This window comes from Fulmarus glacialis, unplaced genomic scaffold, assembly GCF_000690835.1.
Source record: "Fulmarus glacialis isolate BGI_N327 unplaced genomic scaffold, ASM69083v1 scaffold31397, whole genome shotgun sequence".
NCBI lineage: Eukaryota > Metazoa > Chordata > Aves > Procellariiformes > Procellariidae > Fulmarus > Fulmarus glacialis.
This window is the reverse complement of record NW_009223084.1, coordinates 1-27015: the sequence shown is the minus strand read 5'-3', so window position 1 is coordinate 27015 and position 27015 is coordinate 1. Positions and strand designations below refer to the sequence as shown.

Here is a 27015-nt window from a genome sequence, read left to right as displayed (position 1 = left end):
AGGAATGCTGGGCATTATTATCGGGAGGAGGGTATTGACTGCACTCATCTCTCTTCAAGGAAATCCTGTGAAGACGATATTGGCTTTCAAAGAGTTGAAGAGCCAGAGATTAAAAGACCAAGGCCAAAATCAGCTCCTGCACTGAGACATAAAATGACCCCTATGCCCATTCCTAATCCTGCACTTCAGGTAGAAACTTGGTATATTGAAGCACAAAACTAGAAACCTTAAAGTTGTATTTTCAGTGTGGTTTTGGGTGCCCAGTTACATACCATAACAGGAGAACCGTAGTCTGTTCTCAAAATACAGGCCCCCTGAGAAGCTACCCCAGACTCAGTTGTCACTGCGCAGTATCACAAAATACAAAATCAATTCATAGAGTTGCAGTGTTTAACAGGCAGTGGTGGCCACCAAACAGAATGATAGGGTTTGGCTTAGTAGCCGTATCTTGGGTTTTAATGCTGCTTGAGGGAAGATCAGCACTCTTTTTTTTGACAACCTGAAAAAAAATTAAAAATAAATAAAAATGCAGAGAGGCAGCTTTAGAAAAGCTGAAAATAGGGCCTCCTAAGTTTTAGAAAAATAAGATTGGTTGCCCAGGTCACTGTACAAATTAATGGGAAAAGGTATAACATTCATAGTGTTGTTTTTTGTAAATCTTTCTATGTGTCTAAATAATTTTGTAAATCTAATCTGAAATTCATAGGGTGTTAGGCACATTACACTGTAAAGATGGACTGTTTATGAGAATATAGTTTAATAATACAGTTCAAAATGAGAATATAATTTATTAGAATAAACAATCTCTCTGTGGAGATTGTGGGTCATGTCTTAGTGGGTGGTAGGTGGTAGGAAGAAACATTTTATGTGGTCTAGGAAGATGAACCTATTTAGATGACTACATTATATAAAGTAGCATAATGTAGTTTCAGGTCCACTGTCTCAAATTTTCCCAGGTGGCAGATACAGGGGTTTTTTTCCCAACTAAAATCTGAAGTTTCAAAAAGTGTTATTTTTCCTTGTATGTAATCACATCATAATGACTTAGAAAATCGTATTTTTTTCCCGTACTTGTTTATACCTGGATAATCCCACCCTCTTCGCGGAGTTTTAGAAGCAGTAGAGACAGCAGAGCTGAATTGGAACTAGTGGAAGGTTTGGAGCCATATTCTGCAAAAATATATATATATAAGAGAACAACTGGCAATTTTGTTTGTCTTTTTTTGGCTTTTTCAATTGTATTCTTTCCACATTCCCTAACACTTTGGGGGAAAAATAGTTACGGAGAGCTTTAAACCTTTTTTATAAAAGTGTCCAGCAAATTCTGCATTATCAATGACGGAAAAGCATAAGGGTTTCATTTTGTAGCTGAAATCAGCAGATTTATTCTGAACAGGTCTGAAGAGCGCTATGGCTAAGAGAAAGGTCATCAAGAATGGCACTACACGAAGGAAGGCATATTCTAATGTCATCTTCTGGCACATATGTAACAACGAAACAAGATCAAGCTATTGAACACATTTGAATATGGGTGTTAGCTTTATGTAGAATATCAAGTTGATCCATCAGCACTGATACTCCCATGCTTCATTACAGCATTGTCATGAGCGTAGATGTTGTCCTGGTTATAACTGTAGAAATATTACTGTAGTAAGTGAAGAGTTTCCAACAGTGACAAGGACACATGTAGGAGGGGACTTACGTGTAAGAAATTTGTTAGCTGGAACAGAGGGGGTGGTTTTGGCACTCACAATTTAAAAGACCAGAAGTGATTGACAAGGACGTATTACAGTTGGTTCTACATACTGCCCAAGTGCTATTGCAGATATCATATAGGTGTTGGTTCGAGGTGAAGAAGAAAATTGTATAATAGAATTATAAAGTCATAATTTCTGTTTTTTAAAGTTATTTGATGTATTAGTTAATTTACGTTTCTAGGGTTAAATTAGGACTAGGTTCTGTGATTCTTTCTTTTTTTTTTTTTTTTTCCTTCTCCCTTCCTTAATTTCTCCCCCATCTTCCCAGAAAATAGGCAGAACTTTGTAACGCTAAAGTTGTTGACTAGATTGTGCCTCAAAAAGCGGACACCATTTACTCTGAAAATTTCTCTCTGGTGGAATCGTCTTAGTGCACTACAACTACATCAGGTTGTGTAACAGTAGTGTCCAGTCTGCATGTATTCATTGCTGAAGTAGTGTTTATAATATCACAAATATGTATGTAGAATAAGCAGTGTAGTTGAATTTGTAGCCATATTGGGTGGTATCAATTTCCTTAGTTGTGTATATACACAGTTAAGTTTGTATACTTTGGTAAGTTGATAAATTTAAGAGAACTTTCATCGCTGATTAGTAGGTGGTACAATTACTAATACACCTGTGGTAGTGATCAAGTATTGGTTCTAAGAAGGTACCTCTGCATTTTATAGTCTTTGTGCTCTCAGTAACTCTTTCTTTAATTAAAATACTGCTATTTTAATACTGCTACTAAATTATTTTTCACTTATTTCATACTTCAATCTCATGTTTTGTGTTGTACATTTCAAGTGTGTAAACTCTGCATGCTGAGCCTTGAACTTGTAGCTCTCTAGCATCACTGTCAGTATCTGAGCTATTCTCGTGTTTCTTAACTCACCAGTGTTCTCATTACGTACAGAACAGAAGCTGTGATGGTTCAAAACCTGAATTGCTTTGTTGAAGAGAGGTTGCTCCACACGTATCTGAAAGTACAGGCTTAGAGAAAAACACTTTCTGGCTTGTTAGCCAGGTCTTCTTTAGGAAACACTTGCAACAGTGGCTGAAATAACAGTTGAAATGTCCTGTGAAAGCAGTATTTTGAAGGAGAAACGTAACTAAATGCTAGGTGTTTTATTGTGAAGGAAAGTATACCAGTTCAGTTGCAAACACTGTCCGAAAAAGATTACAAAATAATAAAAAGAAATAATGGAGCAGGATGGAGGAAGGAATGGGTAGAAGTGACTAGCATCATTGAAAAATAAAGGTGTAACACGTGCTGTGATGGCGAGCACGTTCTGGAATAGATACTAGAAAGTTTGAAGTTGCTTACTGCCTACAAAGTTTGGCTGTTTTATTTTTTTCTTCTGAATCTCCAAATTCCTGTAATCAAATTTCTATGTTTTTGTAGGTGCAGAAGTATGCTCCAGCTAGTGAGGAGCATCTGTCTCCAGAGCTACAGGAATGGGCACCGTATTCACCAAAACGGTCTGCTAGGCACAGCGATGGCTTTGTGCCTGCCACCTTATACGCTGGTGGCATGTCAGCAGGTGAGTGGCAGAACTCGTAGCTGCTTTCTAAGAATGCCCCAAGGAATTTGTCCATATTGGACAATATTGGGGATTAGTTGTGATAAGTGCAGAACAAACATGACTCACAAAACATATTTCCATGGTCTGTTGTAATCTGTACATGGTCTGCTCAGCTTTTGGACTGTAAAGAAGTGAAAGCTGTTTAAGAACCATTAAGGAAACTGAGCAACTGCTGGCTGAAGGATTTGTGTTTCATTAGTTTCTGTGCAGAGGCGTTTTGAATACATTAGTGGTGAACAAGGTGTAGCCTATACATTAGGGAGGCAAGTAAGATTTCCAATATTTTTGGAAGTGAACAGTAAACGGAGGTGTCCCAAGCTTTAGACGCTTAACTGCTGAAATACTTCCAAGGAAAAAGATCTGATCTTCAGAAAGTATAACATACTAATTTCTGCCTATTGGAAGTCAAATGCTTGGAGTGTCTCAAGTTGAGATACTCCCAGACTGATTGTGATCTTAATCTAAATTAAAGATTAAATGCCAGTGTGTTTGAGATACTAAGCTGCTGAAGTGGGGACTCACAAGCAGCTCACACAGAAATCAGTATAATCAGGTAGAACAGAAAACAGTTAGCATGTTGTCTCAGTTGATTGAACAGTTGTTGGTATTGAGGTTCATGTTAGCAGGTTTTAAATTGGCAAAGACTAAATGGAGTGCTTCAGGAGCTAATTAGGGTATCGTACACTAGTTGCTTTGAAGTGGTCGAGAAGCATTTGCTTAGACCTGGTAAACTTGTTGCCAGATGGATTGTTCAGTCTTTAGTGTAGCTCCCTTCAGCAGTTGCATACAAAAATTGATTTTCAAATCAAGACAATATTGATTTTTATGAGTTTACTCTCAATTCTTTGGAAAGCCCCGAACTCCTGCATGTTCTAGAAATTATGGAAGACTTTCTTCTTACTGGAGACCGTGAAGGAGGTAATGACTTGTGTATCTGGAATAATGAACAGCTTCAAACCCTGTTCTCCCAATCAACTTTCAGAATGTAAAGACATGCTCAGAGTAGCTCAGATCAAAGAAGCTTTTGCTCTTCTTTGATTTCTCTTACTCCTTTCTCTCTCTTTCTCTTGTAATGATAGTAGAAAAAGTATTAAAAGGTATTATTTCTAACTAAAAGCTTTATCTTATCACGATACCTATGCATAATAGCCCAATCAAGTCAAACCTACATTCGACAATACGATTGTATGTCTTGAAATGTGAACAAGTTTTTGCTATTGTATTCTGTGCTACAACTCATTTAAGAGGAAATTGGTCAAACAGACTTTGGTTTAATCGTAGAATCATAGAATAGTTTGGATTGGAAGGGACCTTTAAAGGTCATCTATTCCAATCCCCCTGCCGTTGGCAGGGATATCTTCAACTAGACCAGGTTGCTCAGAGCCCCGTCCAACCTGACCTTGAATGTTCCCAGGGATGGGGCATCTACCACCTCTCTGGGCAACCTGTGCCAGTGTTTCACCACCCTCATTGTAAAAAATTTCTTCCTTATATCTAGTCTAAATCTACCCTCTTTTAGTTTAAAACCATTCCCCTTTGTCCTGTTGCAACAGGCCCTGCTAAACAGTTTGTCCCCATCTTTCTTATAAGCCCCCTTTAAGTACTGGAAAGCTGCAATAAGGTCTACCCGAAGCCCTCTCTTCTCCAGGCTGAACAACCCCAACTCTCTCAGCCTTTCCTCACAGGAGAGGTGTTCCGTCCCTCTGATCATTTTTGTGGCCCTCCTCTGGACCCGCTCCAACAGGTCCATGTCTGTCTTGTGCTGAGGGCTCCAGAGCTGGATGCAGTACTCCAGGTGGGGTCTCACCCGAGTGGAGTAGAGGGGCAGAATCACCTCCCTCGACCTGCTGGCCCGGCTGCTTTTGATGCAGGCCAGGATATGGCTGGCCTTCTGGACTGCAAGCGCCCATTGCCGGCTCATGTCTTTTCATCCACCAGTACCCCCAAGTCCTTTTCGGCAGGCCTGCTCTCAGTTGGTTGAGTACTGAAGGATGAGTGTACTTAAAAGAACAGCTTGAGTAATAAGTTTCATAAATAAATATTGAAATACTATGTTTTAAAGTCATAGGACATACTAGAAGTGGAAGTCTTTGAGGCAACAGAAGAGGAACAAGAATCATTTTAGCTGCAGTCAGTTCAAGTACCAAATAAAAACTTGTTTTCCTGTCAGATGACTATTCGGAGAGAAGTGCAGAATTTCTGTTGCTGTATGAAAAAGTTTGGTACTTGAAAACAGAGAAAATCTTTCAGTTACCAGTGCATATTAAAATGATATACTGTGAATGAGGTCATTTTTTGGTAATCTAATCCACTTTATTACTGACTAATTACAAAATTACAATCCAGATTTTAAATATGCATGTACTACTTAAAAGGTGTCGCATGGTGCTTAATAATGTATTTGGCTTTATGCTAATAATTTTTATTTATAGAGACATGTTTATACATGCAAATGTTATAACACATAATCATATAAATATTTAAATATACTTAAAATCGATAGGTTTTATGCTAATTATATTGGTAAGAACATGTTTTTATCATCTTAAGCAGGTACTGTACCAAGAAGCTTAGCACCATGCCCTGCAGTAACTGCTGTCATGAGAAATCCAATCTATACTGCCTGGAGCCATAGAGTTCACACCAGCAATTGCCCATCCGTCGCCAGCCAAATATGCCATCAGCATCTGCATCCCAGGTGTTTTGAAATTTATATCTCCTTAAATTTTTGTTTTCATTAGGATGAAATTGCTTCTGGTAGTTGTTTTATACAGTGCAGTGTGAAATGCACTGCTGTTGTGTGCTATTTTGACCCAGGGTTCTCAAAACCATTATTGCATAGAAGTGATGTGCCAGTTGCTTTCATGTCTTTCAGTAACTGATGGATTAGGTTTCCCTCTGCTCCGCTGGCTGATATTGACAAAGAAATTTATTTTTTTAATGAACTAATTTCTAATGTTTTTTCTTGTCCTTGTCAAAACAAATAAAGCCTTCGCCTTTTTTTTTTTATAGCACCTTAGGCTATTTTTCCTGACTTCTCTTAATTCATAAAATGATGGGACAATTGGGAAGTGGGAAGGAGAGGAACATTCATTTTATTCAGTAACTCAGGGATAACCAAAATTTTCTGTTAGCCAATTTTCTATTTGCTGAGGTGCTTTGCCCAGTTCTAACTGTTGCCTTATTCTCCTTTTCTTTTGATGTAGTTCCCAGCATCAAGGCCGCCTGAGTTTGGACCTAAGTCACAAACACTCCAATGACTACTCTGAAAATTCACGTACAAGAGCATCTCATGGCTCGAATTCATTACCATCCAGTGCAAGACTTGGTAACTAGTTTTTCTGATTTATTTCCTGTGGGAGACAAAGAATAAATGCAAAATTCCTTAAGTACATGTGTTATGAGATTGTCATAGCTCGCAAAGCCTAAAGGCTTCCTGTGTTCCTTTGCTTCACTTTTTGTGGTTTTATGACTAAAGGTGTTCCTTGGAAGTAGCCGTGTTTAATTCACTCTTTACAGTCTCTTTAAAATGCTCTGTGTGTGTGAGTGATTCTCTTTTCATGCCTGTTACTGTTTGAAAGTACCATTATAAAGATGGGAGGCCCAGCCAAAGTATTTTTGAGGTTCAGTGAGGTGGAAAGGAGAAAAGGAGAGCCCACAGAACAAAAAATCAAGGATGACTAATGGCCTAATGTAAATGGTATTGTTGGAAGTTAAGTTACACTTATGTTTACTTGTTTGACATGTAAGATTGTTTATGCCTGTCTTAGTAATACCAAAGCAAATGCATGCTTTGTAGCAATGACATTTTAACATTTTAGGATTTTTTAAACTTTAAATTATGTGATAACTTTTTTGTGCATGTTTGTGTTCCTGTGTTCCACCAACGATCAGCAGTTGCATCTGAATAGAGCACAGCAGCTTTGTAACCACAGCAAAAATGGCATAACAGTTTGCAACCAGTGTCAAAAAATTGTGTATTCATCCAAGCAGAATGTAATCAGAATATTTTAAATGCCTTTTGGAAAGTCCCAGGGATTCTTAGTAAACAGAGATGTTAGATTCTCGCTCAGACTTCAAGTTAAGTTTCGTTTGATTGAAAAATATTGAAAATATTTTTCATACAAGAATGAACAGTGCTTATATACTGTATAGCTGCGTTGTGCTCTGTTTATACTGACTGTCTAATCAAGACAATTTACTAGAAATATGATATACACAATATATACGAGGGTAATCATCAAGGCTTGTGCATAAATTCAGAGGCCATTTAAACGCACATTGAAGAAGTAGAATCTAAATGTACTTTTTTGTTCAATGTAATTGCTTTTACTTTTGTCACTGTAATGTTTTCTTGTTGTAAAAATAGGTTCTTCAAGTAACTTGCAATACAGAACAGAACGAATTAAGATCCCTTTAACACCAAGATATCCAAGGTCCATGATGGGCTCTGACAGAGGTGAATTATTTCATAAGTAATTTTAGTCGTACTATTTTCAGTATTACCAATCCAAAGCCTTTGTAGTTGTTAAATCAGGCTGCACCAAAATCTAAATATGACAGTTTTATTCAGGTTACAAAATTTGCACTTTGCCACAGAAAGGTAAAAAAAAGAAACTTTGTAATGAAAGTGATTTTTCTGTTTGTTGACTCTAGGATGTGGCACGCTAAGAAAAAGTGCACAAAAAAGTAAGAATAAGCATCGCTGCGTGTTTTACAGTTGTAGTTTTCTTCTAGAATGATGTCTTAAAAGTTTTGTCAGTGAGATGACCTGCATTATTTTTTTGATTCTTTAAGTATATTATTTTGCATATTATTGTATTATTGATTGTAAATTATATTTTGAAATGCAGTGAAAAAATTTTAGTACTTCACTCAAAATTGCTTGGTGGAGGGTATTTAAAGACATGATACAAATACCAGCTGGAGTGCTGGAGGGCTGTAGAATTCAGAGTTTGATGACAGTAAACGGCAACTCTTCACAGGTATCATTGCTCAAATGTTCTGTAGCCGTAATGGATTGTATGCAGTGGTTTTCCTAACTGGGCAAACACAATTCCTACAAACAGCTTTCATTTGTGATTAGTAATTTGAGATTTATTTTCTGTAGCTTTTTCAGAGGAAGCAAACGGAATGTTTCTGTCAGGACAGTTGTTCAGAAAATTACTCAGGGAGGGTGCAACCAGGGAAGAGATGCAAACAAAGTCATGTCAAGCTTATTTGAAATTGCAGAGCTTTCCTGTCTCTGTGTATGATTCATGCTGGGGTTTTGTTGGTGTGTTCAGGTGTTTCATAATGTACCCCCTACCCAAAGGAAAAGGCTGTACATAAATATTTTATTTGAAAATAAACCTACGTATAAAATTTTTATTTTGCTTCTCCCTTCCTGTTTTTTATTATTTTTCTTTAACTTTGCATTGCTAAGTGTTTTCAGACATGCATATGGGTAGTTTGTCTGTAATATCCTCTCCTTTTTGACAATGGCGGTAGCTGTATGTACACTTAGAGAGGACAGATTTGACATACAGTCATTAAGGACAGTAAGTTTGCACTGTCTGAAATTAGTTACCTGGTCTCCCCAAGCTCCTTACATGGTTAATAGAGTGCTAGTGAACAGTCAGTCCCCTTTCTTGTCTCAGGTGTGTATGGTGTCTTTCACTATGTCTGTGTAGATCTCCAGGCTATGACAGATGCAGGATACTAAAACTCAGCTGTTGATTTTCCATAGGCTCCTTGTCACACTCTGAATGTAGCAGTCCCAGCTTGATAACTCCTCCACAGTCACCTCTTAACTTGGAAACATCTTCTTTCGCCAGCAGCCAGTCTCAGAACTCCCTTTCTACGTTACCTAGGATTTCCATTAGCCCAGTATCTATTGGAGAACGTAGAAAAGATAGGTAAGGTCCCCACATTACTTACTTTTAATACAAATGTGTCTGAGGAAATTTTGTACATTTGTTTATTGGGCTGAAGGAATGTGAACATTTAATTTAAATGAAAAATATGTAGGTGCAGAAGTGCATCTCAGGTCCTGTTACTCCATGTTTTTATTTTCTTTACAAAGTATATAAAGTATGTAAGAGATCTTTGTGTGGATTTTTTCTTCAAAACCAAAGAGTAGATTGTTGAGTTTAGAAAATTAAGGAATTTCATAAGGGTTTTATTTCTTCCATGTTAGATTAATGGCCACACCAAATAAGAGCGGTCTAAATTGGAATACACCCCTTCAGCTGAACTACCTCAGATGCTTGTTTATGATAGGCTTGTTCTGTAGTCTGGAAAACTAAATAGAATGAAGACCTAGTAACATCTGATACCTAAATGTCAGGTGCCTTAGCGTTGTAGAATATGTGCTCTAACCACTGTGCCTTGATTCAATTTAGCCAGATAACATGAAAAATTGAGGGCATAACGGTGCAAGAATGTATCCATATGTACAGATGCAATTCTACTACTGTGACTGATCCCTTTGGCTGTACCTGGACCGCTGCTAGCGATAGCATTAAGTATATGTGTAGCTGCTTGCAGAATTTGAACCTGATGTGATAGCTTTCTTGAAAATATGAGTTTTGTGTTTTAACGACTTTCTGTATCTCATGACGAATATTTTCAAGACACATTGCTTTATGGTATCAGTCTTGGACATCTGATTTAATTTTATCATGATCTGGCTAGACTGAATATATGAAAAAGTTTGCATGAATTCAAAGCATTGAACAGTAAGACACAAATCTGAAATAGGCTTTTTATTTACAGTAAGGCAGCCAAATGCCATTCTGGCAGTGTAAAGGAGCTATGATGTGTTGGAATAGATTACTTTTATGTGGGCTTCAAGACCCCTTTGTATTGCTTGATTTATGTAAAAGGACTGACCATAAAAAATGTGAATGATAAAGTAATAAGGATATTCTGTATTCTAAGTTTTCTGGTAGTAATAAAAAGTTATTCATAAAATGTTATATGAAACTTTTGTCTTGTTTAGAGAATTGGTAACTAAGTTATTGTAGTAACTCTAGTATGTATGTTGTGTACAAAGGACAGTGTTACTTTGAAAGGGAATGTAAAGAGGTTTTTGTGAATTTTCATTCTTTCTTACTTCAGTGTGACTTTTGTACTATGTGTACTCAATTTGTGTTCTCATATAAATGTTCCTCTAATTGTCACTTGCAAATTCAAAGTCAGAATTTCTCTCTCTTTCACATGACTAATGATGTATAATATTCAGCTGAAAAAGCTAGGGTTTTGGTAACCCCATAACTTTGTATCTCTGAGCACAAGATATGTGTTCTGATCGCTGGGAAATAACAATTTCTGTTAACGTTGATCAGACAATTGAAGTACAGTCAGGTTCCAGCTCCTTCACTCGTGCTGTGCATATGTATAAACTGTAGTCTGAACTGACTTTCTAAAAAGAATATAATTCTAAGTTTGTTGTTTTTAAAAAGCAAACCAAAAAACTAACAAACACAAATGGTTCTTAATTTAGGAAAGTAGGTAATTTAAGTCTATCCTAAGAAAATGTTTGAAGATGCCTATGTAGCATTTTAAATGGTTATTTGGTCTTTTAATACTTTCTGTTTCCCACAAAATACAAGTAACTCGCTTGGCCTTTCCCCAGATAAAAATAATAATAATACAGATTTTAAAAAAAAAAAAAAAAATCAATGTTTCTGTTTGTTCTGTTGATTTTAATTTAAATGAAAATTAAAAGATCTGATCAATTAAGACTTTTTTTCTAATCAGTGTTTAGTGATTCTGGCAGGCAGTCTGAATGTTATAGAAGAGTGCGCTTCACTTGATTTTAATTACACTGCTTATCAAGTAAGACACCTTTTTAATGTTATCATTCTGTTTTACTTTATTATTGATACTCTACTACATGCATTACTAGTTATCTTTCTTTTTGTATTTACTAGAATTCTAAGATGTGATCCTGTGCAATTTGTGTGGGTTTGATTCTTTCTTATTCCAATCCAAACCAAACAAATTTAAAAATGCATGTGGTAGATGGAAGAGCAGAAAGGTACGATAAATAAAGTTCAGAAAGATGTAATTTTAGTTTTTAATGAGGTAGTATGCCTTGATAAATTTCGTGATATTAAAAAGCTTCATATAACGTCATGGTTTACATGCTCATAATGAGTTAAAAAAGAAAAAGAAAAGTTCATAAATTGCAGTTTTCTGGGAGTTAGCGCAGTTTAGTTAAGATATGCTACATACAAAAAACATGGGCTTCAGTTTAAGTTTGCTAGTAGTAAACCTGCCTTATCTTCATTACATCGATAGACAAGCTCTGAGGGCGTTACCGCTAACAGTGATGTTATGTTATGAGATTACTGGGTTCCAGAGTTGCATTCATATCAGCAGCCAGTTTTTATCTTCTATGCATTAGTAAGCTGGCACACTATTATGCCCCTGCTGCAGAAGGCTACCAAATAGTTACCTTTAAAGACTGTGGCAATAAGCATAATTTATGAAACGATGTCCTCTTCCCTCTGGCCCAGCCCCAAATTCTACTCTTTCCGAAAATACCTTTCCTCAGCCTGGCTCACATTAGTAGCAGCAAGTGAAGCCCAGTTAACGTATCTGGTCTCTGAACAGCACAGTTAAAATAGTTTAAGCAGTTGGTGCAATTTAGAGAATGTCTATATGATATAATGAAGTGTTAGGAAAGAAAACATTCAAATTAATGCATGTCAAATGTAGTATAATGCTATTCAAATAAAAAATACACCACACCTCATACCCAAGCTGTTTCATTCAGAATGAGCTCAACTGCTAATATCTGGTGATGCCTTTTGCTGTGTAGATATTACTAAGTTCATAGTAATATGAACCAGCACCTTCTGGGAGGCTGCTGTTCATTTGTACACACTATGAAGGGACCAGCCCTGTTTGTACAGGTGGATACATCCTAACAATGGGGGGAAGAAAGGGGAATGTATCAGGGTTTTCTTTTGTATAAGCCGTTCTCTTGTTATACTTACTAGTGTCTTACTACTGTGTGTCTTTTTCTAAGTGTTCTTTTCTTCACAAATCTTCTACATCTTTCAGATATCTGTTCCGTAATAGGTCTTTTCTGAGAATCCCTGTGGCTCCTAGGCCTAGGTTCTCATCACTAAGGAGTTTGAGGTTGGCCTGATATAAGGTTGTCCGTCTCGAGCAGTATTGCGCACTTTGTGCTATTTTACATGTTTGGATAATTGCCCTGAGGAGAATTTGCATGGTAATTGTAATGCTACCATGCAAACTGCTGTCTTAATGGCTTGAGTTTGCAACTGCTTAATTTTCATTACTAATTTATGTTTTTCCTGCATACAGATATGAAATCTGATATTTGTGCGTTGTTGTCCTTTGGTTTACCACCTTATTATTTATCATGTTTACTTTCACTGGCAATACAGACTCCCAGCATTTGTATTTGTAACGTACCTTTCTGGAATATGGTTTGTAAATGACATATTATATACAGTGGTTCAATTACTTTTATATAATATGCATCTGGAAGCTTCTTTCCTACCAACTTCACCACCATACTATTTTAAATTCGTATTTGCCATAATGTTTTAGAGCAGTCATGTACCTGGCATACATTTACTTCTGCCACTGTACATTGCATGGTGTTAAAGGAATGCATTTAAGACAGTTGACAGTAAATTTTTTTAAAGTAACTCTTTAAACCTATTCTATTATTACAGTTCAGACAAACATAAAGTATTGCATGTAACTTTGACATTGTGATGGTTCAAGTGCAATTTTGTCCAAATCAGTTTTAACTATCTCCTCTAAAAGGCCCTACATGGAAGAGCCACGTCATGTTAAAGTGCAGAAGGGTTCTGAGCCTCTAGGGATTTCCATTGTGAGCGGAGAAAATGGTGGAATATTTGTCTCTAAAGTAACAGGTGGGAGCATTGCTCATCAAGCTGGCCTTGAGTATGGTGATCAGTTACTAGAGGTAATTGTTTGCTTACTATTCCGATGGCTTAATGAATCAGTTCATAACTGCTTTCCCCAAAAGAGTATCTTGTGAAAGCTTGTGTGCTGTGAGATGTAGCAAAGGGTACTCTGTATTGTAATATTCCAGTAATTGTGATTGTTGTGACTTTTTGCCAGGCTTTATCATAAAATAGTGTCTTTTGATGGTAGATCTGCATTGCATCATATATAGATATAATTCAATTTTAAGCTAGCTAGTTTTGATACTTAAAACAATATAGTCCCAACACCATACTCTGCCTAATAAGGGGAGTAAATATTCAAGCAGCTGGCTTGTACTGAGTTTCATGCTGCTGTTGCTGTGCCATATCCTTACCTGAGACAGCTGATTTAAAAAATACTCAGGTAGGCTTTAGATTAGCCATAGTCATGTTTTTGCCTACAGTATTAGCTAAATACGTGGAGGAGCATTTTGTAAAGTACAGAGCTGCTTTGTAAATGTTAGATCCGCTCATGCTTGCGTATGTTAAAGCATCTTCTGTTGCACAGTGTGTAGATGATACTACAATGGACCTGAATGGATCATGGATCTGAATTTATCTTTAAATCCTGAATTTATTCAGATCAGTGATCTGAACCAACTTGTATTTAATCAGTGATATCAAATCATAACACAGCTCAGAATACATATGCCTTTCAATTTTAAACTCATGATGGTCAGGTTAGCAAATATTTTAAAATTACAGTGATTCATTCCAAGGAGTAAACCCTAGAAATAATTGTATATTCCTCCTATTTACCCCAGTGGAAATAAGTCAACATTTAGACATTAAACTAATTAACAGTCTGAAAGAATGATTTTGCTAGTTTCCATCTGAAAACTTGACATCCTGGTTTGTGCATTTTTTCCATAGTTTAATGGAATAAATTTGAGAAATGCAACAGAGCAACAGGCTCGACTAATCATTGGACAGCAGTGCGACACCATTACTATTCTGGCTCAGTATAACCCACATATGTATCAGCTTGGCAATCATTCACGATCAAGGTAAGGCTGGCTAGACTTTGAAAAAAGTACTTTCTGGTCCATGCAGTTATTTAGCTAGTAGATAACTTCTGTACAGGTAATATGTTTGCAAACATCAGCACATTTGTACTGATAAGAAGTGTGATTACTTAGAAAAGTAATGTGAAAATTCATGCTTGTCAAAAAGAAAAGAAAAATGCTTGATGCACCTAGTATATTTTCTTTCTTATTTGGGCATAATCCTTAGATACATTAAACTAAAACCGAAGATGACTTCTTCCTAGGATTATGAGATTCTAGTACTTCAAATCAGTTTTAAATTTTTTTTACAGTTGGAGTTTCCAAAAACTAATTAGAGAAGGGATATGATCTAGCGAAATTATCTATCCCATTTTGATGCATGATCACACTTCAAAACTGAGCTTTATCTTTCTCTTAGACTTATGGTGAACATATGTTATTTGGCATGCTGTTTTGGGTTTTTTTCCTTACTTTATACTTGATTTACAACCAAATTAAAAACTTCGTCTGCGTGGAAAATATTTGGCATTGGTGAGACACTAACCCCCCAGTCTTTTATTCTTTTTTTTTTCTTTTAGTTCTCGCCTAGAACCTGTGAGTAATCATTCCACCCCTCAAGGCAGTGGAGCTGCAACGCCTGACAATCATTCCGTAATCGATACTGTGAGTGAACAGGATGAAGGAACAATGACACCCCCATCCAAACAAACCACGCCAACTACAAGTCCCCGGAATTCCTTAAGGTAGAGAGTAAAATTTTTGCCTTAAGAAAAAAAATGGTCAAGGTGGATGTGAAGGGTATTAAAAACCAAAGTGTACTTCTGTGAATGCTGTGTCTGGTTGAAATAAGTCAGCAGACAATTTAAGTGGACCCCAGGATAAAAGTACATGTTTTCGGACTGTTTTTGAAAGACGGGGTCTGCAAGGAGTGAAGAAAGTTTACTACAAGATTGGTTTAGTTAAGAAGGTCTGCAAAGAACATGATGTTTGTCTTATAAGACTGTATCTGTAGGTGACCTATTTTGAATAATAATTATGTAAATATACGTTCTTCAGATGGCTAGTTGATTGTATGTAATGCAAGTTAATAACGTGTTATTTCTTCATGTCAAAAGGGGCCCTGTGGACACAAACAAAAGGACGCCTGAACCTCGAACTGTTGTTGTTAAAAAATCCCAAGTGGATCTTGGGATCCAGATATGTGGTGGAAACCTGTATGGAATATTTGTCTCAGATGTAGATGATGATAGCCCAGCAAAAGGACCTGATGGACTAGTCTTGGGTGACATGATACTTGAGGTAAGCTATTAAGAAAAATCTGCAGCGTACTAACAAAATGGTATAAAGAGGGAGTTGTACAAAGAATCGTGCTGTCTCGCAATGGGAGGTGTTCTGTGAATCTTGAGTTCCTGCCACAAAACCTGGGTAAGAATGGTGAGAATGCATAACCTTCATTCTGGCTGTGACACATGAAGAGCTGGATGATGTGGCCTTGGAGAACTACAACTGTTGAGAGCACAAGTTGCCCACAAGTTTGCAGGACTAATGTATGTCCACTTGGAATTACGAACACCTGCTCTCTTCATCTAAATAGGAAACCTTGAATCCAATTGCTGTACGTAGGAGGAAGGCGAGGATATGAAAGGTATTGCAAAACAGAGAACAATATTGATCTTATCACTATGAAATTCTAATGAGACTTTAGGGAAGCTGTGCAATAGGTCTTTGACTCTGCTTTCTGTATCTGAAACGAGAATACTTATCTACTTGGCAGGACTGTTAAGGTGATAAACACATAGGTGTGTTTGAGCTTTTCAGATACAACTGAGCATTGAGACTGCCTGAGCACTGAGACTGTCCCCTTGCGCCTCTAGTATCCAGATGGAGATTTTGCTTTGTAATTGTGTTTCTGACTTCCCTCAGACCACTTGCTTTCTCTAAAAATACTTTCTTTCCAGTGTGAATTTTATGATTCTCAGCTTACACTTTGAAAACTATTTAAAGAAGTGCAGACTCTCTCTCAGGGTGCATGTCACTTGGGTATTTTGTTTTCCACCCCCATGTCTCAATCTCCTGCTAGACATCTTAAGGTGCAAACTGTACTAGAGTTAAGCGGCAAGATTTATTTGTATACAGAGCCTGCCAGTGGGAAAAACAAACTCTTTTGCATGTTTTTCAATCTCACCTCGTTCTACTGCCTGTTAAGATATAATTTAAGATATAGTTTCTGTGTTTTGTGTTTTGCAGTATGGGTCCATTGATATGCGAAATAAAACAGCTGAGGAAGCTTATCTTGAAATGTTGAAGCCTGGAGAAAACATCAAAATAAAGACTCAGTACAGAATAGAAGAGTTTAATAAGATAAAAGAGCTTCCTGGAGATGGATTCTATATCAGGTATTTGAGCGTGACTGGTAATGACAGCATAAGGCTGTTAGGATAATATGCTGACCATCATGAGAGAGGTGGTACATCAGTTTTACCACATTTCTTAAATTCAAAGTTTACTAATTTATCCCAGCTAGTCTCTGACAGTGAGTACATCATCTGTAGCACAGTGAGTCTGCATGTTTCGCTGTGTGCTCTTGAAATGTAGAGTGTGCCACTAATCTGTTAACTTTTTTCAAAATAAGTGTGCGTGTTCTTCCCTTGAGTTGATGGAGATAAGTTGCAGAGCCTATTTATGTCTTTCTTTCCAGAGCACTTTATGACCGTCTGGCAGAGGTGGAACAGGATTTAAGCTTTAAGAAGGATGACATTTTGTATGTTGATGACACTCTACCACAGGGAAACTTTGGTTGCTGGATGGCTTGGCAGCTAGACGAGAATGCTCAGAAGCTGGAAAGAGGACAGATTCCAAGTAAATATATGTGAGTGACCTCAGTTACAGTATTTATTTTATAGTCTTTAAAAGTCTGCCTAGTGAGATGTGGTATAAAAGACTTGTTTGCTTCTATTCTCTCTGGGAGATACTAATTCTTAGCTGTATCATTTTAGGGATGGCATATTTTAATAACGTTGAATAAAATACATTGCTCTATCGAGTTGTTTTTAATGTTACTAGACAGTAAAGTAGAAATGGGAATGATGCATAGACCAGTGTTGTGATAGATAATTCAATACCAAAAGTGAGAGTAACCACAGCAAAAATATCCTTGAATCCAAGGATATCACAGTTGTTCTTGGGAAGCATCACTGTTTTTACTTATCTGTGGACAGCAACGTTATTATAAGACTGTATATCCACCACAATCTCGTAATGTTGGTAGAGCAGTTAAGAGGAGTATGCAAGAACTAAGATTTTTTACATTGTTACTGAAATCACATTAGTTATCACTCAGTGATTAAAATATTTTTTTCATTTTAAGATTACTGGTTTTCTGGTTTCCTCTTCTTCTAATAGTCTTCTCTCCATGTCATAACTCAAAATTCATCCTGACAGTGGGACAATGGTACTACGTGGGATGTGTGGAGGTACAATATATACATACAGACCCATACACATCATTGATAGGTTTGTTACTGGAAGATGGATAGTAAAACCAACTACATTTTACATGTGTTATGTGGCCAAAATATTTGTGCTCGTATAAAATAAAACCGCATAAAATAAAACTGTTATTTTGGATTGCTAACAAGTTATTTATAAGGATGAGTGTAACATGCGGCAGCCAAATACCACGCAGCCGCTCACTCACTCCCCCCCCGCAGTGGGACGGGGAGAGAATCGGAAGGGTAAGAGTGAGAAAAACTCGTGAGTTGAGATAAAGACAGTTTAATAAAACAGAAAAGGGAGAATAATAATGATAATGATAAAATATACAAAATGACTGATGCACAATGCAATTGCTCCCCACCCGCGCTGACCGATAACCAGGTAGCCATCGGTACTTCCTGGATCACGCCTACCATTCATATACTGAGCATGACGTCACATGGTATGGAATACCCCATTAGCCAGCTGAGCTGGCTGTCCTGATTATGTTCCCTCCCATTTTGTGTACCTAGCTCAGTCAGTAGGCATGGGAGCTGTCCTTGGACTAGGAGGGTACTTAGCAACAACTGAAAACATCAGTGTGTTATCAACATTCTCCTCATACTGAATCCAAAACACAGCACTAGCAAGAAATTTAACCCTATCCCAGCCGAAACCAGGACAGTATAAAGAATGGGATCTTCACTTCGGTGTGAGGCTGACTTTACTGGCAAGTAGGTGCATACTGCTCCTTCTGCCTTGGAGAATTTTGCCCTGCCTGTCAGAGTCGTCACCCTCTGTGCTATGCTACTATTTATATTATAAGAATCCTGAGGAAATTATGGTACTGTGAGGTTTTCAGATGCTTATTATTTGACTTATGTTAACGTTTGTTTCTGATTAATTTTCTGTGATGAAGATACTCAGGCTAAGGCTTGAGACGAGCATTTCCAGTGTGTTCCAGAAACAGCGGTGATATTGTTTGTTGAAAAAATTTTGAAAGATAAGTTTAAATACCAACCATTTAGTTTGTTTCATTATAGGATGGATCAGGAATTCTACAGGAGACACAGCATATCTGAGGCTAAAGATGAAAACAGCTCATCTAAGACATTGTCAGCAGCAGCACGGAGGTCATTCTTCAGAAGAAAGCATAAACACAAGCGAAGTGGTTCCAAAGATGGAAAGGATTTACTGGCTCTTGATACAATCAGTACAGACTCAATCCCTTTCTTGGATGGCAAGTACCTTTGTTATACTTGGGAAGGAGTTGCCTTTCCTTCTCTTTCATTTTTAAACAGCTGCAGCATGATGCAATGAATAATGTTGCTTTCTGGTTGGTCTGTATACAAATCGTGATTATATGTCCCATCTCGTACATTACTTTTAATAACAGAATTTTTTTGTATTAAATAACAAGCCAGAGTGTTTCGATTTTTTTTTTTTTTTTTTTTTTTTTGGTAGTTTATTCCTAGATCTGTTAGCATTAATGTTTCATTTGCAGAGGGAGATCACTTTTTGATGCATGGTTTTGATCTTCCTTTCAGCTATTTAATTTCTGTCCAGGTCGCTTAATCTAGACAGAAATCCTGGGCACCACTCAAAAATCTTCACTTCTGTTTCTTCACTCCTCTACAAAAATGATGTTGGTTACAATGCTTACTTCCTTGGAAGAGCTCAGCAAACCAAACCAGAGAAACCAAATACTGTGTCTTATTTACACTTTCAGGAAAAAATAGGAATGATTGGTTTTAAAGTTTGGGTAAGGGTGGGTGGGGAGAAGCACCAGGTTCAATTAGAAAAACATCTATTTTAAGCTGTCAAGTGGAGAAAATTGCAGTAATGGCTAGTGAGCATTTTTTGTGCTTGTCAAGGCCCTTATCCCTTGGAAAGAAGTTGTTTTCATAATTACTGTTAGGGTGCTTCTGCTTATCTGAGGAACGCCAGGAAAATAATTCATACTTTTGTAAGTAAATCTTCTGTGTGTGTAGATTCTGCAAGTCTGGCATATCAGCGTGTGCAGAAAGTGGACTGTACCTCTCCTAGGCCTGTCCTTATTCTAGGACCTTTACTTGATGCTGTGAAAGACATGTTGGTCAAAGAATCCCCTGGAAAATTTTGCAGATGTCCTCTTGGTAAGTACGCAAATATAAGCAATTTATTCTGGCTTAGAATATATGATAGTAACATCTCTATAAGTGAACTAAATGGTAGCGCAAACATGGGAAAAAACCCAAGAATCTGAATTTGCAGACACTGTTTTGTTAGCCTTGTTCTGTGCCTAAGGAATAGTAATGAAAGTGGATCTCTTTCGGTTCTGTGAAACAGAGGTTATGAAAGCTTCCCAACAAGCCATTGAACGGGGTGTGAAGGATTGTCTCTTTATCGATTATAAACGGAGGAGTGGACATTTTGACGTGACAACTGTAGCTTCAATAAAAGAGATAACAGAAAAGGTGAGTCACTTTCAGTGCTGTAGTTCTTTGTACAGTTTGCAATATACGGTCATACTGTGTTGGGGGGGTGGAAATTATGTTAGTGTTGTCCTCCTCTAAGGCATTCAGAGAACTGTTCCCCAGGCTGCCGAGTAAATTGAAAGTTACCTCACTTTGGCATGTAACTGTTTAAAGATTATTTTATGCAAGGTCACCTTTGCAGAAACTAGGAATGTCCATGTTCTTTTGCAGTATTATTAAAAAAAATTAGAAATTATTTTCTTAGATTCCATAGATTCCACTCCCTACCTCCCAAACAAGGATTTAGGTTTTTTAACTATTCCATTTAATGCAGTCATCTAGAACATAAACATCATAATAATCCTAGAGACAGATGTTAATTCTAATCTGCGCATTGCTTATAGTTTTCTGTCAAACCACACAGAAAGTCTTATTACTTTAATGCTTGTGTTTGCTTATGACTTCTGAAAGGGAAAATGAATATGAATATTTAAATTTGGAAAAAATGTATTGCATATATTTCAGTCTGAGTTTTCATTTCATTAGTTCTTCAAATACTTTTATTTCTATCAATGCATGCTTTTGGTACTATGAATGGAATTTTTCACAGTTTTTCATCTTCTGTGTTTTGTTATAAATCCCTTGGGTACAAATTGCTCAGTAGCCCCAAAATGCTAAATGTGTAGCAAAATTCTGTTGGGTTGCTATGATTTAAGTAGGGGAAGAAATGGGGAATTTGCATGTGTGCTTGTGCTCTTTAACTGAATGGGTGTTTTGCATTGATCTTAGGATTGTCATTGTCTGCTTGACATCGCTCCTCATGCCATCGAACGGCTCCACAGTGTTCATATCTACCCTATTGTAATTTTTATTCGCTACAAAAATGCTAAACAAATCAAGTAAGTCTGTGAGGGGGATAGTTCAGGGATGTTTATTTTAGCTTAAAATAAGCTTGTTACCTTTATTGTTTCTTTCATCCTAGTCATCTTAAATCTCTTTAAAATGTGGAACTTAATCCTTATAAAAGCCGCTGTGAGATAAATGGTCTTAACTTCATTTTGGTTGCATGACAATTAAGTGAATCTTTCAAATAAATCAAACACTGTAGACTAAACTGTATTACTGCAGGAGGCACTCAGATCTTTCCTACTCACCTTTGTATTAATCCATAAGACAGGTATGGGTGAGATCCATTGAGGATTAAGTGGTGACCATGACAAAGAGCTATTCTTCATCTTCTCAGCGGGGCCAAGTGTGTGGATGCAGTGCCAATTGATTTGTAACCTCAGCTTTCCCACCTTCATTCTCCAGTGAAAACAGCAAGGGACGTCCCTTTTTGCCATGGGGTATATAGTCGTCTTGGGCTGTGTTCTTTCAGTAATTGGTTGAAATATAGCCAGGAACAGAACATGGGAGTTAGAAACCCCAGTCCCTCCCCTAACGTTTGAGTAAACCTTCACACATTTTGATAGATTGATTTGGCAAGAAGTGACATAATCTCCCAACATAAGTATTAAGAAACAGTTTTGTTGAAAGATCTTGTGCCATCTTCATTTTGAAAGTTGAAGACTTGTTATATTCTTGATCTGTGGGTAAATTTGATGACTATCTATTTAATAAAGAAGATAAGTATCACCACTTTCAAGTAGAAGCAAGACATAAAGCAATGTGGTGTATTTCATTACCACTGTAGGATCGTGCACTTGAATGATAAATGGAACTGTCATGTCTTGAGCCCCTTTGGAAATGGCATGGTGACCATTTCAGCTATTTCCTTTTTTTGGAAACTGACAGAGAGCGATTGAACTAGACAAGCAATGATTTCTAGCAGTCATCAAAATCAGATGCAGTAGCATGTTGTCTCTGCCTGTTATGAGCACCAAAGGTTTCTCCAAACAGCCTTTTTGATACAGCACAGGTTCTATTGGCATTCTCTGAAAGCTGCACAGCAGTGATAGGTTAGGTTAGCAGTGATTTTTTTTTTATTTATAAAATAAAATTGTGCTTCTTTTCTCACTGCTATGAGAAACCGTGCTTATATTGTTTCAGTACCTATCTATATGACTTACTAGTTGATTATAAATTCTGCTTCCTTTTAAACAGAATCCCCTACTGGGGACCCCGAGTGAGATTTGGAGGAGAGAGTTACAAGCCTTGATGGGAAATAATTTTTTTTTTTTACCATTTGCATTTCTCTATTTCTTTTTCTTATTTTATTTGCAACAGCTTTTATAATAGAAACAGTGATCTCAAAAATGTGTCATATATAAGATGACATAGAAATATTCTATTTGCTCAATGCTTGATACTTCAAGCCCTTAAAAGAGCGGTACTTGAGCCCAGCTTTGTGTAAGGCGTACTGGAGTGTATATGAGATGATGATCTGATTATGAACTGGAAAAAATTATATTCTTTCTCCTTCAACCCCCTCCCAATCTCAGACTTTAAAGGAATACTGTCATGGTCTCATAGCACATAAATTTGTTAGCACTGAAATGATCCTGATGACTGTGCTGATACTGCTGAAACACAGTAGATGGCACTCTATGCACAGGATTATGCTTGCATATTAATTAGCCTTTCACATTCACCCAACTGGAGGTAATAATTTCAACTCCATTAAAAAAAAAAAATTTCTCTTATACAAGTTTTTTCTTTTTTTCTTTCTTTTTTTGCAGAGAGCAAAAAGACCCAATCTTCCTGAGGGACAAAGTTACACAAAAACATTCCAAAGAACAGTTTGAGACAGCTCAAAAAATAGAACAAGAGTATAGCAAGTACTTTACAGGTTAGTATTTAATCAACATTTCACTAGGAACACAGTGGCAATTTAATCCATTTACACTGTAATTAAAAAGATCCTATGTTCCTTCAAAGAGCACTTTTTTTTTTTTCATTCTGCCTTCCCTTTTGCAAACTCATGCTCTGGTGTTTTATTTTACCAGGAGAGGAAATCTCAGAATATGAGTACTATCCCTTGCTTTTACATGTTTTTGTTTTAGCAACTTATGAATCTTATGACCTAAAGAGATTCTAAAAATGTTTTATTACAAGCCAGTAGTATTGGAAGTATGTGCAAGATAATTTGACGCGGTGTTGTCAGTTTTATACCATGTAAGGAATATAAGTTGTTTTGTAATTCTGAAAATCAAACAAAACAAAACCAAACAAAACAGCAACAACAAAGCCGCCTGTAGTGTAAATTAATGAATTATTTGTGAGACATACTTCAAATCTTTCAGGAAAGGAAAAAAATTGTCCAAGGTTTCTTGAGCATGCGTTGTAATTTGGAATAATTAAATTCAACTTCAGAGGCCTTTTTAACATCATAAAGTATATTATATGAATCTTGGATTGTAGTTAATACTGTATTTTTACCAGGGAAAGAAAACTGTGTTTGAAGACTGTCTCTGCTTATTTCAGTGTATATTTCCATGTGGTTCCACATACATTCAAAAGAGTGGGGATAAAATTCTAGCCATCTTGATGTGAATGGCAACAAAACTTAAAAAGAAAAAAACAAAACAAACCCAAAAAACCACCACTATAAACCAGCCCAAACCCAACTTTTCATCCCCCAAACAATGGGATTCTTAGAGAAATATTTTGAGGCATACCTGCCAAGTGCAGGGCGGGGAAGGGGGATGTATTTAGTACAGAGCTATCTCAGCGCATCCTGAGGGAAGCTGCACATTCTCAACAAAATCAGTTACCTGGTATGTAATAGCCATACAAATGTTCATTTAAATCGTACGTACTAAAGCTTCTCAGACCTTGACATGCGCATGGCCAAGTTGCATCACCACGTTATCTTCTGCTCCTTGTTAAGTCATTTGTTGTGTTTTAATTTCACCCTGATAGTGAAAGTAGCACTCAGTCCAAGAGAGTCCTATGTCTATCTTCTCACATGCCCTGTGGGAAGGGCCTCCCTCTTTAGTGCCAAGTACAGTGGACTCCAGCTGTCATCAACATTTCCAGATGCTGGTAGTCAGAGAGGATTGGTGTTCAAACTGCATTGACATTTAAGCTAGTTGAAATTATAATAAGCCTGTAGATAGGCATGTTGGACATGGTAGCTTCCTCATGAAGCTATATGACTCACTCTTTCAGACCTGAGCTCTGAGACTACTTCATGAAGTTCATTTTTTGACTAATGTCTCTTTCAAGTTGGCTTTGTTTCCTGTACCAAGTTGTGAGTACGGTGTGTAATCTGAATCACTTCCTCACTGCCATTTGTCACCTTTCATAGACCTTGTTGGTTACTGCATTCTGTATCCAAACTCACCTGACATCCTTAACTGTAGTATAGACTGCAGAGTCAAGTAATATTTTACGTGAGATCAAATTCTCTCTTTTCAAAATGGAAATTATACCTTAAGCCTTATAAGGCTTTCCACATTTTTCAAGCGTTAGTGGTAGCTGAGGCCAGAGGCTTTGCTGACGTTTTTCTCAAGTCATGAAGTTCCTCACTTTTTAAGTCTTAAAGCTAATACATTCTCCTCTCCTGTGCCAGTGTTGGCATTTTACTTTTTATGACTGTTATGTTTAGCAAGGGTAGAATGCAAGGTGTTCATTTATCTTTTGAATTGATTTTCAAGGAGTTGCTTGCTCTTGGCCTTTTGTTCCTTCAATGTAGTTGACAGTAAGAATTGGAGTAGCAGCCGCTGCTGTTTTATTTAGCTCAATGATCTGTGAGCTGCCTCATAATTTACTTCTAATATTTGTAAATAGTGTCTAGTTGCTACAGCTATAGTCTCTATGTATATTACCACATAAATATAAAACTCTTAACACCACATGCTGAACAGAGAACGTTTATTATAGCAGGTTCTGACCATCTTTAGACTTAAAATTTGCCACCTGATGCCTCTGAAAATAGTACATGGAGGCTTCTAACAAAACAGTTGTCTTAGTAGATTATAGCCATCAGTTCTGCGACTTCCCTGGGCTGTTTTAAGAGCTAGCAGAAGAAACTGTATATTGAATGCTTGACCTCTTTGCTCTGTTTATTCTTTTTCGTGTTTTAAGAGAGTCATGCATCTGCCAAATATTGAATTGGGTATATTAATTCTGATCTGTTGATAAACACTTCGCAGAAAAATGCAGAAGACTGCTCTTTGTAACTAGGCATAACTGTTAGTTCCAGTCTCATTCGTGGGGGGGTTTCTTTTTCTCTAGGCATTGTCCAGGGAGGAGCCCTTTCAAGCATTTGCACTCAGATTATGACAACTGTCGATCAAGAACAAAACAAAGTCCTGTGGATCCCAGCTGGCCCGCTCTAGATTAATTTCGCTGTGAAACTACTTTGCAGATGTAAATAACCAACTAACTTTCTATCCAACAGACTCTGTCCATTTCTGTCTTTATAAAGATATCCGTAAGTGATTTCTGTTTCATGAAGGGGAATGATAACACTGACCACACAAGGACCCGACGAGGCATGTGGGAATGGGTAGATCACTTCACCGAGCTTGTCTCTTACATCGTACGTGTACACGTGCCAGGTTGTCACGAGGGGTTGCGACCTGCGTGTACTTGTCCATGAGTAATGATTTTAACAATGCTGCAAAACCCTGTAGAATGACAAGTTTACAAAAACCTTTTCAAAGTATTTGGTTGATGCCGTTTACTTGAATGTCTTTTTGTTTTGTTTTGTTTTTTTTTTTACTCTGTGTCCTTTCACCTAATGAGGAAACTCTCCAAAACGGAGTGAAATTTCTGAATATGAGCGAATGGTTTATGCGCAATGTGACTCTTAGTTGCAATTTTGACCATTTCTAAGCACATTGTTGACTTGACAACCAGGTAATAACGTGGGATTGAATCGGTACGTCTTGGGAGTAAGCTCAGAAGGAAGTACACTCCTCTACAGGGCAGACCACTGTTTGTATCCTGTCAGCGCTTGTCTGTCAAAGATATCGTTTCTTGTTTTATGCATGATTCTAATATTTAAACGTCATAATATATCTGAACAATCCAAGCTTAATGTGTGTTGAGAAATAATAATTTTTGGTTGTTGGGCCTGGATTAAGTACTGGTGGGGAAGAGTCATAAGCTAGGCCTAGCATGCTGTGTTCTGTCACTTTTAGATACTGTAAATATGGAAAGCTTATGTCGGTGCAATTTTGCAGGGTAATTCTTAAGCTTTGTACTTCAGTGTGTAGCATTCACATAGATTGTTTTTATTTAAGAGCAGCCACAGTTTTAGGGCTTTGATTAAAAGCCTTTAGAAAGGTACTAAATTGTTAGTGTTTTCACTGTCAAAAAATAAGTGATCGTTTCGTTTTGGTTGCAATACTTATTTACCTATTGTACCAAACTCCATTGTATCAGTTCCCTTTTCGTTTTTTGCACTTCTGACTGTGTTCCTAACACAGGTTTTGTACCTGTCTCTTCTGTCTCTTGTGCCATGTTTCTTGGGTACTGTATTTTAATTGTTTAAAGTATCATTTGAGTAGAACTGCTTTTCGGTCACTGTTCCTAACATTTCATTATGTAGGGTTTCTAGTTTTACACTACAGGCTGTAGTTTTGCTTCTGTTTGCAGCTTTTTTAATTAAAAAAAGGGATTCTTCTTGCACAGTTCTTCAAAGAAAGATCTGGTCCTAAATTTAAATTCTGTTTTACAGATGCTATTTTATAGTTCAAAATACTTTATATAGTACTTATATAGTTATATACTATAGAGAGAGAGTATTTTGAACTATAATTCATATAATATATATAGTATTTTATATAGTATTATACCATACTATTATAATACTGTATATATATATA

The 27015-nt window shown here is 37.0% G+C and overlaps 1 protein-coding gene across 1 annotated transcript in view; it reads left to right on the top strand.

Moving 5' to 3' along the window:
- The window catches only part of DLG5 (discs, large homolog 5 (Drosophila)), a gene marked incomplete at its 5' end in the record, with an annotated part of 57778 nt that extends 31537 nt beyond the window's left edge, over nt 1-26241 (top strand). The window contains 18 exons of the mRNA XM_009581688.1: nt 1-189; nt 3145-3283; nt 5879-6023; nt 6532-6653; nt 7695-7784; nt 9054-9222; nt 13118-13280; nt 14176-14309; nt 14888-15052; nt 15425-15608; nt 16557-16705; nt 17008-17178; nt 18827-19023; nt 19775-19918; nt 20112-20239; nt 21029-21138; nt 22918-23027; nt 25418-26241. The exon at nt 1-189 is cut by the window's left edge and continues 819 nt beyond it. Of these exons, the coding sequence (XP_009579983.1) occupies nt 1-189; nt 3145-3283; nt 5879-6023; nt 6532-6653; nt 7695-7784; nt 9054-9222; nt 13118-13280; nt 14176-14309; nt 14888-15052; nt 15425-15608; nt 16557-16705; nt 17008-17178; nt 18827-19023; nt 19775-19918; nt 20112-20239; nt 21029-21138; nt 22918-23027; nt 25418-25521 (2613 nt within the window). The remainder of the gene's footprint in view (nt 190-3144; nt 3284-5878; nt 6024-6531; nt 6654-7694; nt 7785-9053; nt 9223-13117; nt 13281-14175; nt 14310-14887; nt 15053-15424; nt 15609-16556; nt 16706-17007; nt 17179-18826; nt 19024-19774; nt 19919-20111; nt 20240-21028; nt 21139-22917; nt 23028-25417) is intronic.
- Nucleotides 26242-27015: the final 774 nt, after the last annotated feature.